The sequence below is a fragment of the Excalfactoria chinensis genome, chromosome 3, assembly GCF_039878825.1.
Source record: "Excalfactoria chinensis isolate bCotChi1 chromosome 3, bCotChi1.hap2, whole genome shotgun sequence".
NCBI classification, from domain to species: domain Eukaryota; kingdom Metazoa; phylum Chordata; class Aves; order Galliformes; family Phasianidae; genus Excalfactoria; species Excalfactoria chinensis.
In genome coordinates, this window is record NC_092827.1 from 29,753,547 (window position 1) to 29,773,690 (window position 20,144).

The 20,144-nt window shown below is 46.5% G+C and overlaps 1 protein-coding gene across 2 annotated transcripts in view; it reads right to left on the bottom strand.

The window, feature by feature from the left end:
• Positions 1-6,819, bottom strand: part of PHIP (pleckstrin homology domain interacting protein) — a 103,075-nt gene extending 96,256 nt beyond the window's left edge. For both annotated transcript variants that reach the window (XM_072331402.1, XM_072331401.1), the window contains exons 1-4: positions 6,299-6,819; positions 6,153-6,211; positions 5,934-5,963; positions 5,767-5,826 (exon numbers count right to left, since the gene is read on the bottom strand). In XM_072331402.1, the coding sequence (XP_072187503.1) occupies positions 5,767-5,826; positions 5,934-5,963; positions 6,153-6,211; positions 6,299-6,344 (195 nt within the window). In that variant the 5' untranslated portion in view covers positions 6,345-6,819. The remainder of the gene's footprint in view (positions 1-5,766; positions 5,827-5,933; positions 5,964-6,152; positions 6,212-6,298) is intronic.
• Between the last annotated feature and the right edge of the window lie 13,325 nt (positions 6,820-20,144).

Below are 20,144 nucleotides of genomic sequence, written 5' to 3' on the forward strand. Positions count from 1 at the left end.
GCATTATGTTCAGCTTCACCCCTCACCTCCCTACCCCAGCTCTACTTATGGCACAAGAACAGCAGGGGAACACACAGCACGCAGCACCAATTGCGACCGACACTCAAAGCACGGTTACCTTCCAAGGAGGCCTAACTGTTCATCTTTTCATTCTGCATGACACTGCAGAATAATTTAACATCCGAGTCACAACGAATGAACCAACAGCATCACAATTTAACTCCTTAGTCAGGTCGGTAATGCATAACGCAACCACATGCCAACTCCTTCACACATCAGCTAAAAGATAACCCCATCCCGGACTCTCTCCTGAGCACTGCACACACTGAAACATCCCCTGAAGTACAGCTGCTTTCCCCCCACACCAACAGTTAACGTGCTTAACAGTAAGTTTCATTGTACATCTTTCCAAAGGACACATTTCCACACCAGGACAACAATAAAATCTGCCAGTCAGCTGCTTTGATCTCAAGATGCAAGATGAATCTCACCAAAACCAGCATTCAGCCCAGTCTTAACTATTCTGCTCTGTAGCACATTACCCAAAACAAGCTCCAAATCGAATTACAGTAATTGTTGCACTACATCTGACCATCAGTCAAACTGAACACCCTGTACCGCTCACTATTGCACCAGAACATCAGGAAATGCAGGAACGTGTGATTACTTTTCTCTGGATCGCTTTGATTTCTGAGAGGGGCAGCTTGGAAGGAAAATGGGACACAGAGGTAGAAAGTGGAGAATTCACAATTAGCCCAGAACGTTCTTGTTTCTCACATACTTCCCAATTACGCGTGATCTGACAAGATACAGCTCCTGTCAGTAATCCCTGCAGAAAACATATTACTTTAACACACACAGCCTCTACTGACATAAACAGACCTTGATGAAAAACCACCCACTCCAAGAAAACACGACCTGCTATTCAACTACTTTGTGCTTTTAATAGGTGAGGTCAGAGGAGATAAAAATCCGCAAGCCTTGGTAGACAAACAGGCTGCTGCAGGTCTGCAGCTCACTGCACGCTAAGTTAGGAACAACTGTAACAGCACTTTTAGCCTGGTGGACCACTCAGCTGTGTGCATTACACTGTGGGCTTGTTTTTAAACTATATGCCCGTACTCAACTCATTGCTTATGTATTTTGGGGCTTTTTGGGTTTTGGGTTTTTCTTTTTTCTTTTAAAAAATAATAATTTTAAAGTGTGCCTTAAGAAAAAAAGAAAAAAAAAGGAAATTAAAAAACAAAAGACAGAAGGGAAGGTACACCTTGGAATTTTAACAGTCTTCTTGGGTCCATCCATCAACACCTCAGTCTCAGCCCAAAGGAACAAGGGCAGAACAGCTCACTTTGCCACGCAGTGGTTTGGTCCTTAGCTGCGGGAGCAATGTACACAACAGCAATGCCCCTCTTGCGGAGCTCAAAATCATGCAAGTTTCTGTATGTCCAACAGCTGTGCTGAAAGTGAAATCAAAATCCTTGCTAAGGACCACAGTCATCTCACAGTTTTTCTTACCACCAATTCTAAGTCTTCCAGACCACCTTCCAAAGTACTAAGACTTTCTTCAAAATACTGTTCCTAACTAGAATTAGGTGTCAGTACAGCTGTTGGATTCAGTGCCAGTTTTCTTCTTCCTCCCTGTTCCTCTGAATACCTTCACAGCGCAGGATTCCCTGAAGAAATGAATCACTTAGTGCTTGGTTACTTCTTGGTTACTTATTAAGAAACCAATTACTAAACAGCAACCATACCGCTGCCTGAAACGCTTTGCTGTGTCACAAACAATGAAGTTCAGTGTCAGTGTACAGTGCCAGTGTCCCACTCCCACAGATCCTCCTTTTGTTTACACTAAGGTGCACGAAGTTAAAGAGATTGAACGCTGAAACGGCCTAAAAATAAATTGTCATTTTCACTTTGAATCACACTTAGTATTTGAGGGCAGGGGAAGAGGAAGTGGCAGAACAAAACAGTAACAACATTTCTGAGAACAACACAGCACGCCGACCTGCCTACAAAACCCAGGGCACGGCCGTCCTACTGCATGGGAGTTCTCTACCTTCTCCCTCCTCAACCATCATCGACACGAATGAAATTGTAGCTCAACAGAGGGTGGGGGGAAATAAATAAATAAATAAATCGCAGTTGTGTGGGTCTTTTAAATGAGAATAAAGTTAATGCAGTAGTTCTGATCATACACACCATATCTGCACCCTAGAAGACCTAGAACACCTGTACGGTAGCTTCAAATGATCACAGCACACTCCAAGTCACCTTCAGCTGGCTAAAGCACCTCGTTCCCAGAAGGAACAACCCCAGCAGACTCCCAAGCCCTCCCCATCTCCCTGGCGTTGGTGTCAGGCCCACACTGCTGAGCGCAAAGCTCGAGCTGAATCATCCCACAAGCATTCTGGTGCTGCTCATTTTTCAGACGGTTCAGCTCCTTTACCCGACTGACCGCACACTTGGATGGGTGCATAAAGGATGCGGCAGAACTGGGCGGCTTTCAGCAACAGCACGCAATTAGATCAGCTACACCCACATGGAACTGGAACATGAAAAAAACAATTACCCCGGTGTCAAATGATGCACCACGGCTTGTTTGTGTGTCGAGGTCCTGATGAAAATGCTTCAAAGCATTTCGCTCCCCCAGCTCTGCACAAGTGATCTACTGACTCCTCAGTTTTCATCCCCTCTCAGAAGAAACCCCCAGTCTTCCAATATTAAAGGAAAAGCAGCGGTTCGCTCCGTTTTCACAACTGACAGAAGAAAAACCATCCCGCTACCTGCAGAGTCCTGCCACCGTCCTTCCGTGTCACCTGCAAACAGACTCCTAAAGACACAGCTGTCAGACCAGCCTCTGTCCCAGCACAAACAAAAACCGTAACAGTGACAATACAAACACTCAGCTGGCACTATGAAGTAACAGCCTACAGCCTCTGAGCAAGAACCAGACAGCTTCACCCCCAAATGCTGACTGTAGGAACAAACACAAATATCTGAGTCGCAAGAAAGCCACTTCAGAATACAAAACAGCAGAATGGCTCTTCTGAACTCGTGTATTTTCTTGTAGAGCTCCAAGCCTGCATTCGCCTGTAAGGAAACTAAGTTTACTTTTGCTGACCAAAGTAATTCACAAGGTTTTTGTCAAATTTAACATCATTTGCATCAATTAAGCTTCAGCAATAATATATTAAAGACTGCGAGTTTCCTTCTAATATTAAGAAATTACATCTAGTACGATTTCTTATGCTTTCATAATCTTAATATATCTCAAATGTTTTCACAAAGAAGACAAACCCAGAAACATCATCCGCTGAAAAAAAGCACTGCCCACAAGATCCACATAAATACATCTATAATAAGTAGCATCAGTTTGCAAACAATAAAACAGGAGCTGGGGCTTAAATCCCATCAGCTGTTGCACAGAGCCTTAATGCCCCTCTAGAGCAAAAGGCTTTACAGCATTACGCTCATTGGGATTGTTGATTCTTAGTTTTTCTCGGACCCCTCTGTAGAGTTTAGTGCAAGTTCAGGGTAACATCAACACAGGACAAAATCTGCTTCCTTCAGAAACAAGGATCAGCACCTTAAAGGTGGGTATTAGAAAAGAAACAGAGGTTCAAACCAACAGCAGCCTCTCGATTCAGCTAAGGATCCCTAGGTTAGAGATGAACAAGTTTCTGTCCAACGTAACAAAACACTGTGAACAACACTTCTTTGTATCAAATGTAACCAACACCCTGCAAATACACCCCGGCAAATACACTTCTGCGCCAGTTTTCAGGAGCCTGAAACGTCAAGTGATACAAAGTTCACACAACTTTGACAAGGGAAGCTAAAGCGAACCTAAGGAAGAAAGTATCGAACACAAAGTAACCAACTTCTTCTCCTCCCCTCTCCCAAATCCAAAGTAGGACAAGGCAGAATAGGAAGACTTCCCGATCAACGCTCAACACCAGAGGAAAGCTTTCTAAAGAATAAAGGAGCAGGAAAAGAGAAAGGATCTAATCACTACCATATTTTCAAACACGTGTACTCACACTCAAGGCCAAACTGTAAGATGCACATCTTACATTCTTACACACTTACACTGGCTAAATGATGTATTTACCTACATTCCAGCAAACAAAAGATACTTGGAAAGAGTCTGAATGAACTCATTTCTCATTATGACTTCTTCGATGAACCTTTCCATTTTCTTCCTTGCTTCCTCTGTCCACATTTCTCTTACATGCTGATGACACAGAAGAACCCCAAACCCATTCTACACCAAAGCTGCACCTCCAGTCTTTGAAAGACAAAACGCATTAAGACACACATCAAGTTTAACCAAGTCATGGATGATCACTGTTTGAAATGGATAACATGGTCATTAAAAAAAAAAATTAAAAAAAAAATAAAAAAGAATTTAAAAATATTCATTAATAGTTTAATTGGCCAAGTATCAGCACTTTAAAATTCCTGGTAGTTTCTTTATTATCTTTAATCTCAAGAAAATGAGAAAGTATTACCATCCAGGAACGTGTTTTCAACAGGCCAATCGCTATCAGTGTTTTGACACCCACGTGTGTTACGATGCATTGGCAAACCTACTTCATGGGTTAGAAAAAGAAAACCACAATGCAATAAATAAACTGTTCCAAGCGCAGTCAGCACCCACGATTCATGTTGTGGCATTCACCTACATGCGTCTAGAACAACACACATGGGAGCAGGGCTTAATGGCTGGGATGGGGGCTGCTCTCTCCTGAGGAGTGAACTCTAAGTTGCCTGAGCTCAGAACCACCGCTCGCAGCCTGGAGGGAAGCACTACTGGGACAGGCATGGCTCAGCGTTCCAGGGGCACACCATTAGCAGGTAGAGGATGAATTACAGCACGGTACTGAAAACAGAACTGGCAACAAGTTGCTAGCAGACACGTGTCAGACACCTAAAGTTCAGCTTCCCAACTAGCACAGCTCACAGTGTACCAAAAAACAGAGATGGATGGATGGATTCAGGCCCACCGCTGCTAGCAAGAACTACACCAGTGGAAGCAGTACCTTTACTACCACAGATCCACAGCTGTTATGAAAGCACACGGTAAGTACGAAAAGAGGATTAAAAACGAAAAAAAAAAAAATAACAAAAAAGGAAAACAAAACAAACAAACAAAAAAACCCAAGCAACCCAACAGCAAAACGACTTGAAGAACCTGGCAGCTCACCACTGCTGCCATCGGCACGCTCTGCACTTCGGAACCGCGGGCACCGCGCACGGAGCGGGCCGGGCCGATCGCCGCGGCTGGGAGCCATTGTGTCCGCGCGGTGCCCGTGGGCGCGGGGCGCGCCGCCGCCTGCTGGCGGCACTGCCGGCGGCCCCGGCCGCGCGCACCCCGCTTGGCCCCGCCCCTCGGCGCGCCCCCGTGACGCGCCGCGCTGCGTGCCCGTACGGCGCCTCCGCGCCTCGCGCAGTGCGGCCGCGCGCTGCGCCCATCGGCACCTTCAGAGGTGCGAGAGGAGACGGGGGCTCGGGGGGCTCGGCGAGATACGAACAAATAAATACAGCAATAAAGAGATTGAGAGCTAAAAAAAATAAAGAAACAACTTCGGAATTTTTTTTTTCAAGTTTTTTTTTTTTTTTTTTTTTCCCTTTTTCCTCCCCTCCTTCTTTTTGCGGGAAATTCAATTTTTCTCGGGCAGGCAGCTCAGGGAGGGGAGAAAAATAAAAGGGAGAAGCAGCGAAGCCCCGCACGCAGAGCGCGGCCGCGGCCCGGCGGTGCCTTACCAGGTTCTGGTAGCTGCGCGGGTGCTCCTTGCCCGTCCAGTCCGTGCGCTTGGGCAGCAGCTGCGGGGGGAGCGGAGAGCGTGAGCGGGGCCGGGCCGGGGGCGGGAGGCAGAGGGAGGGGGCGGAGGGGGGGGGGGGGCGCCGCGGGCGGGGCGGGCCGCGCTTACCTCTTTCTCCGCCACTTCTCGGATCAGGACCTGCGGCAGCAACAAAAGGGGGTCGGCGGGTTGCGGGGAAGGGGCGAAACGAAGAATAAAATTAGGAAGGAGGAAAGAGGGGGCGGTGGGCGCGCGCCGCGAGGCTCCCCCCCCACCACCACCACCATCCGCCTCCTCCTTCTCTCCTTTCCCGGCCAGGCCCGGCGCCATCCGCCCGCGCGTCCCTACCTGAGCCGCTTGCTGGCAGGGCCCGTCCTCCAGAAAGCGGGCGATGAGGAAGTAGAGCTCTGCGGGGAGAGGGCAGGGTGAGGGCTGCGGCTCCCGGCCCCGCCGCCCGCCCGCCCTTTCTTCCCCCCCTCCCGCCCGGCACTCACCCGCTCGCAGCTCCGCCGTGTGCCTGCTGCCGCCGTCCCCGGACATGGCGAGGGGGAACGCGGGAGGTTGCGGGGGGGGCCGCGCCTGTCACCGCCGGCTCCGCGGGCAGCGCCTCGGCTCCGGCATTCGCCCCGCGGGCAGCGCGGCGGCGGGAGGAGGAAACAACAACTCGCGGCCGCCCGCAACGCCGCCGCCACCGCCAGCCGCCGCCAGCGCGATCCCTCCGCCCGGAGAAAGAGTCCCTTCCTCCTCCTGCTCCGCGCCCCCCGCCTCAGCCCCGCCGCCCGCAGCGCGGCGCCCCTCCCCCCCGCGTCCCCGGACGCAGCCTCCGCCGCCGCCGCCGCCGCCGCCCGGGCGGGGAAGGAGCGCCGGGGAGGGAGGGCGGGCGGCCCGCGGCTCCCGCCCCGCCGCGCCGACACCGAGGGGAACGCGTTGACTGGCGGGCCGGTCGGCTCGCGCGGGGAGAAGATGTCGGAGCGGCGGAGGCGGGGCGGGCGGGAAGGCGGCGGGCGGGATGAGGCCGCTTTCTCTGCGCCGAGCGGGCGGGCGGCCGGAGCGCGGAGGGATACGGCGCGCGGCGGTGGGAGGCGGGGCCGCGCGGGCAGCGGGAGCCGGGAAGTGGCCGAGCGGAGTGGCGCAGCGCGGAGCGGGCAGAGCGCCCCCGGGCAGCGCGGCCTCGGCGGGGGGCGGGCGGCACCGCGACCCTCCTCCTTTTGCTGCTGCCGTCGCTGCTGCCCGCCGGCTGCCCGCGAGGCCTCGGGGCGCGTGAGTGACACGGCGCTGCGGTTCCTTGTGCTGCTTTTAGGACAAAAAAAAAAAAAAAAAAAAAGATTGTTTTTCCTCTTTTTTTTATGTTTTATTTTTTATTTTTAATCGTTGCTCTCCTCGCAGAAAAGCGCCGCCAGAGCGATCGTGGCGCCTTGAATCGCCGCTCGGCCGCGGACGCGCCGTGAGGTAACTGCCGGCCGCGCGGAGCCGCCTCGGGGCTGCGGGCACGGGTGGGCCAAACCGGGGTAAAAGCGGTACAGATAAAGCGAGGCCTGCCCGTGGTCACCCTCTATTTAAAAAGAGTAAATAAATAGAAATGGACGACGATCGCGATCCCGGCCCGGTAAGTAGGGCTGTCACGGAGCGCAGCCATCCGCCGCGGTGGTTTCTCGGCGTGCCGGGCCCGAGCCGCGGCCCTGCCTGCCTCTGAGTGCCGAGCTGCCAGCCCGGCTCCGGGTGGGCTCTGCTGGCTGTATACGGAGCTGGGGACCTTGCGTGCGTCTCAAAATGTCCGCGTCTCCCCTTCTGTAACAGTTCCCGTTCTGTCTTTGGGCTCCGTTTGAAATAAACGCTTCGGCTGAATCGAAATGGCAAAATTAGATCATCCGGTGTCAAATAAAGGCTGATAAAACGAAGTGACTCGGGTCGTTCTTAGCGCTGCACGACGGGTACGGCAACGTCTCTCGGAGGTGGCTCTCACAACAAAGGGCTGTGCCAGTGCTGCGATTAACATTTTAATTTCCCCTGATGTTTACATATAGGAAAGCTCACTAATGTATGGCATCAACCTGCCCCACGAGGAAGAGTGGATTTGTATCGGTTTAGGAGTCTGAAAGCAGATGAAAACCGCCTTGGATATAATGAGCTTCCCCGTTCTGCAGCGACTCGTAACTTTCCTCGATGCGCTTCAAAATACAGCCACAGAATCAAAACGTTTTGATGCTAAAATAAAAGGTTTTTGTCTTTTATTTAATGTTTTAGAGTGCCTCCCAAAATGGAATCCCAACCCCTGACTACAGCAGTACTACAGGCAGCACTCGCTCAATGAGAGCTCTCACAAACGCACATCCCGCTTCTACTTACTGATGAGATCTGATCTTTTTTCCTTGCTTATTTGTGGCTTAACACGAAGCCTCGCTGGCCGCGACAGAAGATGTGGGGTTGTTGCTCTTTGGTGAGACGTGCTCAGGCCAGTTGTAACAATTCCTGCAGCAGCAGCAATAAATACTCTGTTAATTTTAGGGGGATTCGTGGGATTTTTGTTTTTTCTCCCATCTCAATTCAGCGGAGGATGTTTTTGTTACGCGGCGAAAAACACCCCCAGCTCTGATTTGTATAGGCTCGAGTGTTGTTGCTTTCAAATGATTCCCCCTCCTTCGCGTGATTTATCACCTTGCGTTATCCTTAAGTACAAACGCATCGCTGCTGTTTTATCACTGAGATTGAATGGTTTGGGTGGTTTTTTGTATGAGATGTTTCCACTCTGAAAGATCTCAGTTTAAGGGGGGGAAAAGAGGAATTATTTTCCTTCTTTGGGTATAATAATCATTTGAGTCTAAAACGCGAATCTCCGATTATTTTAACCTGTCGATTTGGCTGTTTTAACGCTGGCAGCACTGCGTGCTCTTTTTTGCAGATACAAAGATTGTGACTTTCAGATGGGAATGTCCTTCGGTTACTGTTTGCTGTGGGGAAATAAGGATGTATGTAGCATCTTTGATTTCTCCTTGATTTTTGTGTAGGGTTTGCTGTTGATTTTTCTTTTACTTTTTGCTTGTTATTGTTTTTAATTACTTTCCCGTTATTAATATTTCCCCATATTAGTTTATCAGCGTGGTTTAATCATGCTGTAACCAGAAAGTGCGCTGCTTGCTGGCTGCGGCGCTCGACGTGAAAGGCTTTCTGTTCCTTGTGAAATCTGGGCTTTTCTTTATAGACAAAGGGAAGTATTTATGGTTTGTAAATCGCCAGGCTGGACAATGTAGCTAAATATTTGAAGCACAATATTGGGGGCCGGGGGGGGCTGAGAACAACGTAAAGCATTAACTGAGCTTCCTCGGTCGATTTGTTTTGTTTCATTTTCCCCCTCCTCCCCCCGCAGTGGGAACCATCACCACCAGTTGCTCATCTTTTTTTTCTGAGTGTTGGTTCTTACTCTCGAAGCCGACCGTTAATTTTCCAAGGGTGAGAAGAGAGGGATGTTACTATGGAGCCAGCCAACTTTGTTTCGTTGTTATCGTGTATATTCTCTATCTGCAGAAAGAACCGGCTGTGCCAAAATGCAGCACTACCTTGAGTAAATGCCTTCTGTTCTTTTAAATAATAACCTACAGCTTCACAAAAGAGCTTCACATCAAAATGGTATTAAATACTCACTTGTTGATGCCTCGTGCCTGAAATGCATCCCCTCTGCACGCTGCATTGGTGACCCGGCTGAGCCTGCCACTGGAGAGCTCCTTATGGCTGGTGTAGCCGGTGTGACCTGCCCATACCAGGCACCAAATTCTGAGCCATGTGCTTCAATCCCGTGCTTTTCTTTACATTTTTCAGTGCACCCTTTGGCAAAGAATGTAGACGTCTTCCCCGTTAGCCCAAAATAAGCCTCTTCTCCTTTTGTTTTCTTCTCATGGTGGTGGAAAGCAGCGTGGGATTAGAAATTCACACTACCCAAAGTACCATCAGCATTGGCAAGTTCATGTGTTATAAAAGTATGCAGATCAGTTCACCCCTAATAGAATTATGAGCAATCTTCCACAGGCAGAAGAGCTACATCCAAGTCACCTATAAAAAAGTTGCTGTGTTTTTTTCATGTGACATATGTGTGTAAAAAATAAACGATAAATTATGAACTATAGCATCAAGCTTCTGATGTTAGATCCGTCTGCCATTTCTATTTGGAGTAGTAAACGCGTCTGGCTGAAATTCATCCTCTGCAGCCTGTTGTTACCCAGATACATAGAAACTGCAGCAACTGTGACATTCTTTCAGTTTCGCTATTAAATCTCTGAATGGACACAAAAAAAATTCCCTTATACAGAGAAACTAAGAATTAGACCTAGGCAATTCCTACCAAATAAAGGACTTCCACTAGTTTAAAGGGTTTTTTCCCTCTTGTTATTTTGAAGTCATTTAGTTTGCGCCCCTGCATTCTGTAAAGGAGTTGATTAAAGTTACCCCACCAGTTGGACAGTCCAGCTTCCCGTGCTGAATACACTGCTGAGCTATCCAGACAACTCCAACAAAAAGATGGATGCTGTACCACTGCTGGCCCTCGGGCTGCTCTTTACAGAGAACTGGGGATCTTTGCCATCTTCGGTTTCACGTCCATATGACATGTGGAAAGTTTCCTCAGGATGTTAAGGATTGTGGTGTGTGGGTTTTCTTAAGTGAGACTTCCCAAAGACAAACGTGCAGGGTGTATTTTAGAGGCGGCGTACCCAAAAACAAAGGAGGAGGAGGGGAAAAGTGTGTTTACACCATTCCTTCCTATATTGGTAGTGATTTTCTTAGGTCACTCCTGGTTACTGTACTTTCCAGTGGTGTAGCCGTGGAACTTCCACAGCGTTAATGCAGCAGACTGTTACAGATTAACATCAATGTAATAACTGGAGAGATTCTGCCACGCTGTTATCTGAGATAGGGTCCAATACGCTTGTAATTACAGGAAAGGCTGAAGGACAAATATCTTGGTGTTTGCACGGTGCAGTTTAGATAAAACCAGAGGAGGCTGTGAGAAACATCAGGGATCTGCCCAGAGAAGGGCGGGAGATCAACGTTGGTAAAACGTTGTGATGTTAGATTCAAAGTGATCTGTAGGGAGAAGTGAGTCAGTTTATGCTCCTGATGGGCTCCTCAGCCAGACTAAATTTGATATCTGGTCATAAATCTTTTAAAACCTCTATTTATTATGTACTCACCATTGGGAATATGGGTGTGTGTGTTTTTTTCCCCCCTTAGAACTCTAAGATGAAACCGATGGTACACCTTATGTTGGAATTCTGAGTTGGCTCTTCCGCCTTGTCCCCAAGGAATCCCAGTTCGGAGGTATGTGAGGAAAGCAGTTAGGATCAAGACAAAGTAATTCTGGGAAATAGAATAAGCACTGAGAAAACAGAATCAAATATGTGACGGAGGTAAGATATAGACACCCCATGATAGCAGAATGCAGAAGGAAGGGTCATTAGTCTGACCCACCCCAGCGTCGCTGCAGTTCTGGCACTGAGGCGATGCTTCATTTCTCCTGAGTCTTTCCTTCAAACGTGGTTTGATTTCATTTAAAGCTGCGACGTGTTTCTATTTCTACGATGTAGAAATATCTGCTTTCCCCAACATAACAGCGACGTAACGTGAGGAGCACCAATATTTGCACTTAGAGCGTAAGACTTCCATGCTGTTAGCATTGAACGGTTTGGCTGGCTGTGCCAACTTGGCACAGTGTGTGTGATCTGTCAGTCATCCACGAAGCACACATCGCTGAGGTCCCGATCCCCACTTACTGATACATCTTTTGAGAAAATCCTGGGCCGTGGATCCACATTTCTTAATATTTTGTTCTCTTCCGTGTTCACCTACAAGGGGAAGAATAAGAACTGAACCGGTATTTCCCAACACACCCCAGTGGGTAAAAACCGCAGAGCTGCTGTGCGAGGGCCGGGCCGCCATCTTGGTGGTGTCCGTGTGGTAAGCGTGCTCTGGAAATTCTTCTTGCATCCTGTTTGCAAGTAAGACAAGCAGCTCTGTGGCTCCCAAATCAGAATGGACAGCTTTGGGGACCTGAGAATCCTTTCAGGGATCTACAAGTGATGCTAAAGTCTCTGCTATAGGCATTCTCACCCTGCTTGGGGTGGGTGTCCCACAGGCAGGTGCTCTTGAAGCGGGATCTGCAGCTTTTGCACGCTGCTGCTTTTTGCATGGGTGCGTTTTATTAAAGCTCAGGCTTCTGAGATCAAATAAAAAAAGGAATTGAACTTGATCTTTCAGCATCAAGTTTCACTACTCCTAATTGCCTCTCAGCAGGCCCTTGTAAGAAAAGCACTGAATAATACTAAAACTCAATCTACTAATGTAAAGAAACGAGATGTTTTACGATGACTAGACCGAGCGCCTAGGGAAATGCACAGGTACTTCCTTTTAGCACAGTTCTAACTTTGGAGTTCATTATCCCAGCAATGACAGAAATGCATCTATTTGTCAATGTATCACCTTTCTGTATATATGAGTTTGAAAGTGTCTTCAGATACAAATGAGTGCGTGGGATTCACTGCGCCCCCTGCGTACATACAAATGGTGTTTGAGTCACCTTGTTAAATACTCAAATACCACACCGGCATGGCAGCGTTTGAGGGGCTGGGACTCTATTAAATCTTCACCCAGAAATACTGGGTTCTTAGCTGTTTGCATGCCAGGCAGGTTTGGTCTGACAGAACAGCTGGGTCATGCTTTAAGCCTTATCTGTAAGACATTTATTAGAAGTGAAAGCTGAGGCTTACAAGGTTTACTTTCTTCTAGATAAAAAAACAAAACAAAACAAAAAAAACAAAAACATCAAATTCATGCAAACAGAGAAATAAAAATAGAAAACACAGATTCTCCCATGTAATCTAATACAATTCATACAAATTGGGGGGGGTGGAGAAGAACAAGGTGTGCTGTTCCGCTGAGCTGCAGGAGGTGACGCTGCACATAGCACGCTGAATATCAAAGAAAGGATCACTTGGATCCTGTTAATCAAAATTGCATCAGAACCTATGTTAACGTTTCAGATTAAAGCGTAAATTTCAGCCCACAGGTATGTTTCAGAGAATTCTGGTGAAGTTGTTTTGTATAAGCAGAAAAGGGATGACTAACAAACTATCAAAAATGCTTCCCAGAGTGCTGGTGGCCCCTGAGCTTTGGGCTCACTGTATTTATGAGGTGAACGTGGAACAGATGTGGTCAGAAAGCAGTGGGTGAACCAGCAGTTGGGGTAGAATACCAGTGCTGTAACAAACCCCAGAGTCAGCGTAAAGCTATTTCAAAAGGTGGGAAAAATAAGATTAAAAGAAATGGACATTCCTTTGGTGTGCTGGAAGCAGGCTGTGCCAGCCCTTCGTCCTTCAGGTAAATGCCTGAGCTAAGAAAGAATTGGTTTATCCCAAAACTTAGAATCAGAAACTTCAAATCACAGAGGCTTCGACTACTTCCTTCTGCTTTGAATCCTATCGGTGTTAGTAAGCCAAACTGTACCAGTGCTCACACTCTGGGGCTGACTGCCACACTCTGGCCATGCTCATACTGTTAAAACTCTGACAGCACAGACGCAGCTGTCCTGGGCTTTGGTAGTTATAGCTTGGGCTGAGCTGAGCCCCGAGCCACAGCAGGGATGCCTGCAGAGGAGCTGGGCACAGCTTGGGCCCATGTGGCGAGCAGCTGGGCTGGAGGGACCCACCCTGGCACCATTAACTTGCCAGTTCAGTGACATGGAGACGAACTGAAAGCCAAAGACTGACACCGTGATCCACTTCTAAAAATCAAAACCGGCAAGAATTTGGGGTGCAGGGATCCTAAACTTACGGCATAATCAGTAGAGAACCTGGTATCACCTGCATTTTTCTGCTTCTAGTTGATGGAAATCCCATGAAAGCTCTGGGCGCAGGGCAGCTGAGGTTCAAGCAACTGACCATAGAGGCTTCTCAGGACTACAATAAAGATCACTGAAAGAAGAAATGATGTGGAAAATGGAAACTTGAAAAACAGAAAGCATATGGCTGCTGAAAAGTTGGAAGAAAACAACACAACGTTAGATGGAGGTAAACATAAATTAAACCAACAGGGAGATTCATAGCAGGTCTCAAACGTCTGCAGTGTTCCAAACTGCTGACTGCCTGCAGTCAGAGGCAGCGAACAGCTGGCTGCAGTCATTCACAATGAATCCATGTAAGGTGCTCAAGGCACGATGCAAAGGAGAGCTGTGGTGATCAAACACACCGCCAGACCTCAGTGGGAGCAGGAAGGCTCACGCATGAAGAGCACTGACAAGAACTCTTCTGTGGGATTTGGGCTTGGGACTTCTTGTTACCTGATGAAATCAGGTCTCACGAGCAGGCTAAATACCAGGCAGCTTTGAGAGAAGCGGTGGGTAACAGAGCCCTCCGTTCATAGCCCAACAGTGACAGAATATCAAACTGCTAGCCACAGAGATGAGCTGCTGTAAAGAAGTGTACAATACCAAGAGCACAATCATCCTATTGCTCCATGAGATCAAGGAGACAGCCAGCACCTTCCATGTTTGCTGTTACAAAGCAAGGCTATTGTTATTGGTAAGAAACTGGATCGGCCATTGACTTTTCTAAGAATGTGGTATTTCTGAGAACGTGGCATTTGGTACCACAGGCTGCTTTCTGCGTACTGCTTCATGTGTTTCAGGCCTATGGACCAAAAGAACCGCCACATTCTGAAAGGGCAAATCAGGTCATAGAGGACTCCCTGTTAACTGATGCATTCATCAGGCAAGGAGCATCACCGCTGCTTTCACTTACCACCTTCCTGAAATGCTGGATTGTTTGCCTTCATCTGCAACCTCCTATCTCACCTCCAAAGTTGATACGTGTTGCCACCTGTGCATACAGCAACCTTCTTGGCATCTTGATGCCAGACAGACCCCTTATCCTATGCGACCACCACCTTCATGCCAAAAACAGTCAGTGAGATGTTATCTTCTATTTTACAGATAAGCTGAAGTGTAGAGGGCACAGACTGCTATTCACATCATGGAAGATTCTCTCCTACTGATTTTAGGAGTCTTTAGCTGTGACCTGTCACCACGAATGCCGTGCTTGGCTGAAGGCTCACATGCTGGCAGTTACAACTAACAAAGGAAAATTACATCCCTGTTCAGGGAGTTTCTAACGAGCAGAGTAATGAGGTCCTAGAATAGTGTTCCAAATAGAGCCTATGGGGAAAAAAAAAGCAACCGAATGTGATACATTTATAAGACTCTATAATACAGTGTGGAAATCTTTAATGTCAGGTTCCAGACTCTGTGTCAGAGTTTCCTGATAGATCAAACTTCCACACACACACCCTTCCCCATGCTGGCAAAGCTTCCTGAAAGACTGCAAAGGTTCATCAACCAGTAGTTATCCCACAAGTGGAAATTTGGCACCGATGCCCAAGTGATGCTTAATTACAAAAATACACAGCAGCCCAGAGGGAACCAAAAGTACACGCAGTAACTGAACTGTTGATACAAGACTAGCGGGGGTGGGGAAGATACAGTGATACTCAGGGCTCGCTTACACATGCAAATAATTGTCATGTTTCCCTGATTCATCTGTTCCTAGAAAAATCAGCTTCAGGTTATGGGTCACCCTTTTCTTTTCCTGCCATTCATTTTCCAGCTGGTCCCTGCAGGGCATTCACACCTCTCCTCCCCCACCCGCAGCCTGGAGGGAGCTTTCTTGCCACCTGACCTTGGGACATCCCCAGCTCCTCCCTCCTGGGCACAACAGATGTCTCTGAAGTGACTGTAAATAACAACAAGTTCTCTAGACCCATTGCTCCCTTCTTCTTGTTGATTAATCCAGGTACAATTTACATGTTTACATCCCTAGTGGTTATGAGTCGCTTCATCTTCCTGTAAGAGCTCAAGTCTTCTTCCACCTCCTTCCATTACAGAAAATGATCAGAAATAAGGAGGGCCTTGGTTTAAGACATTAGATCATTACAATATGATATTCTGATGCTTCTAAGAAAAGCTGCCCTAGAAGAATGGCCTTCCAGCTGTCCTACGTAAGGCAGAAGTGCTAGTTCTAAAACCTTTATTCACGATGTTGGAAATGGGTGGAAGACTTGGACGAGGCCATTACATCCACGCTCTATCTTGTCGCTTTAGAAGTTCTATCACTTCACATTAAATTGTTTATTATTAGAGTGAAAGTCGTACCAGGCAGCTTAGAAACCTCAAATCTTCCAAAGCCAAATTCATTTCTATAGGCCTCAAGTCTGAAATTTGTTTCCGAACAAGAACCAAAACAATGATAAAACAATTCCTACGAGTTACACCACAGTAACAAATTCAGTGTTAAAGTTGAGCACAATGGGCCCATGCGCTCAATTTCTTGTTCAGGCATGTATTTATATTACTAGCTTCATCCTCAGCAGATAAAAAAAAACTATATTCTTTTTAATCCATATTTGGTGTGTGGGAAGAATAATTAGTATCAATAGGCAAAGAGCAGTGTTAGTTATGTCACTTTGCACCAGAACTATCTGGGAAGGTGTTACAATGAAATGCTGTTTTGCTATACTAGTCAAACACTCGACAGTCTGCTTCTTACGTGTGAACTACTTTGTTGCTAATGCTTCAGCTCATCACAAACAGAGTAATCTATGAAAATAGCTTATTCCTCATCCCCTCTGTTTTCTCTTTAGGAGAGGCAGTAATGATTTCATTTTCTTATAAATTTAGGATTGGACCTTAAGGAAGGCAATTTGTGGGTCATAATCCATAAAACAACAGCTTAACAGCAAGTTCACAGTTTGTAAATGTGGCAAAAAGTCTGTTTATTCCATTCTAATGCTGTTCCTGTCCATTACATTTGCAGTAGTTTAACCACTAGTAAAAGCATTGCTCTGGGAGTTTCAATACAAACAAGGGAACAACAGTCCTTACATCAGGAGGATGATCAGGCTCTTGCTGCCAAACCCTTTTGCAGGCAGTCCCCTGTATCTTTTTACACTTCAACTCCAATGTAGTTTACTGACTCATACAAATTAACACGGGGGCCAACTTGTTGCTTTACATCAAATACCAACCTGCTGCCCAGCAGCATCCCACGTACAATGATGTAAATGAGAATAAAGATCCAAGGAGGCTGCCAGGTCAAAAGTGATCTGTTCCAAAGAGATGCAACACTCCTTCACATTTCAGGTTACTTTTCCCTCTCTCATTGGACGACACCTTCTCTTTACAGAACACACACCGGCCATTTGTTTCTCAGTTGTATAATTTCCTTTAGGTTACATAAATTTCTCTTTTATCAGAAACGTAATGAAGATTGTGGTACTCGAGGCTTACGGTCAGGAATGTAACACTGACTTAAAATCAAGCCATGTTCTCTCTCAAGGGTCTTTTCTTGGTTCTCCTGAAGGAAGCTTACAAATATTTCTGTATCTGTATTTCTACCCTACCAGAACTCTCACATACCTGTTTTGCTATTTATTCCAGTACAAGAACTGACACATCCCTTAAGTTACCCATTTTCTTGCTATTCTTTCTCCCTTTCCCTTACTTCACTTTCTCCGCTCTTCAGCATAAGCATTAATTTTCCATTAGCACCCCCCTAAATGTCTGTGTCTCTCCTGCAGTTCTCCATTCACAGAACACTGCGTTTGCCATTTCAAGAGTCAAAATAACAAGAGCAACATTTGCTGCTACAGGCAATTAGCCCAAGGTCACTCAAGGACATGGAAGCAGCAGAAAGTAACAGCCGCAAGATAAAGCTCGGGGAAGGAATGGGGGGTCTTTAACTACACAACACCGATGCTTTCTGATCGTCCATTCAGTCCTGCTTCTGACATGCCTGCTTTCTTTAAACTTGAAAACGATCCCAATTAAAACAAAAACAATAAAATGGTTGTGGGTACCCTGAAGCACACATCCGTTACCTCCCAGAAAGGTCGAATAGCTGAGAGTTCTCCCAAACCCTGCGTATAAGCACAGAGCAGCCAATCATTAAATACTTATGATGCGTTTTGCTTCACGGCTGAGATACGGCATCTGGGCACTTTCAAGTAACACTTCAAAGCTCAGACGTGGACGTGGGCTCCGTGTATCACCAGATGCTCACAAAGCATCTTAGCTACGTATGTTTGAAGGTGCCGTCTAAATTAATTAAATAAAGGCGTTCTACAAGTTGATACAGTTCTCTGCAACGTTTCCTGCCTCTCTGAGAACCTGACACACAGATGAAAAACACCACAGAGCACCGCATTTACAAAGCGCTTCTGATAAATTAAAGGTATTGCTCGAGTCAGCAGGGTTGCGTGTTTCATTAAACTTCAGCCAAGTCAATTTGCTCTCGTTAAAGGTTTGTACCACAACCCTACCTCTGAACTGCAGCTACTCGTCTGGTCAAGCCGACAAAGAGGATTTTGTGCCAAAACTGTCAGGTTTGGATACTGCCCAATTAACTGAAGGACCCTATTTCTCCCTGCTGGAGGTTTAGTAAAAGAGAAGCCCACCCTTAAGAGAAGCCCATCCAGAGGTGTGTCAGTGTCTTAAGGCATTTACACCTAAGTAGCATTTCTGTTGTGAACCATCACTGCAAGACCTCCTCCTGTCTAGGTAAGCTTGAGCATCTCCCAGCACTCTGTAAAAAAAAAATAAAAAATAAAAAAGCAAAACCATGACACCTCCCCACAGAAATGATAAAGCCCCGAATTGGTAAATGCACACAAAAATCACCACGGTGATTCTGTGGGAAAAGTTCAGACGCACACAACATCCCATGACTATAGTTTCTAAATTAACACTTTTCAGCAGGGACGATCACAAAGTAATGCACAGGACTTCCCAAACATACCAAGGAAACAAACAAAAACAGGTACTTTCCTTCTCACTAGGCTACAAGCTTTGTTACAGCCTTCAACCTTCCATTGCCAAAACCAGTGACTTACTTTAACACTTCTTCCAAAGCTATGCCCATGGATGCAGAGAACAGACTCCTCTTGTTTGGTTGTGGCAAGCCTATCACAAGAGCAGCACTGGCACTTACCTCAATAGCAGTCTTTATTACGCTACCTCGCACATAACAACGCTATTTGCTTTTATATTCGGTCTTAAGTTTTTAAGTACAGACATGCTTGGCTTTTCTTTTTTTTTCCTGTTCAATTAGAAATGGCACCTGGAGATTTCTTCCCAAAGAATAAATGGAACACTGGGTCAAGCAACAGTCATTTATTTATTGACTTAAACAAGCAAGAAGTATCCTCAGACATAATGGCCACCACTTGAGCAATACAAATCAATATCACTGGAGAACAGGGAACATCTTTTCTCTCACCCCTCCCATCCCAGAAGTAACAATAGAAATCCCAGGGCCCCTAGAGAAAAGAGAAGGAGAAAACTTATAAAAGGCGCTTAAGAATGAGCTGAAAGATGGATAAAAAATAAAATCATCAGCTATTCCACTGTATCATACCACAGTCACCTCAAAACCAACGTTCATTGTTCCATTTCTACCAGGTACCACGTATATAGCGCTGTGTAACAGCGATTTCAATGTATTATCAACTGTCCTCGGCTGAAGCAGAACAGCAGTTTTGTATGAAGATCTGAGTGTGCAGGTAGAAAGAAGGGTTTCCACAGAACACGACGCAAGTCTTCTCTAGTTAACAGAAAGGGGAGCGGGGCAGAAACAAAGCTGCTTTTAACAGCTACTGTACACCTGCAGCAAGGCATTCACTCTGTTGATGCTTCATTACGGCCACAAGATCCCGATAGAGTACGTCAGCACGACTCACCCCATGAGGGTCTCTGAAGAACATATATCTGCAAGTCATTTAAGTTGCAGGCCACTGAAAATCCCCACCTGCTACTCCCGCGTGGGTATTCTTTATTTCCAATCAGACATGAGCGAAAAATCAAACCGACTGCATGCAAAACTATCATCGCCCATCGCTCTATCATTTGGTCTTCCTTCTAATGGCCGAAAATACGAGTAAGGCATTCCTCAGATTTAGAGAAAACATTAGGAAGCTGCAGTTTTGCAGGCAAAGAGACCTTTTATTTTAATCCATTCAAAGAACCCAAAATAGTCAGCAGGTGGCCACATCTATCCATGTTTCATTAAAATCACATAAACCCTAAGTACAAAAGCACCACTGATTATTGCTCTAGAAAAACTGCATGAAAAATCCAAATACGCACAGTAAAAACATCACCATATGCACAAGACTTAATTTCTTAAAGCAAGTGTATGGAATGCCGATCCAATTTCACACATACCTTGCAATATTAAGTTGATATTTATATTACTTGGCAACAATGGGAATTCCTAAAAGCGCTGTTATGAGAAGGGAAATGTTCATATACAG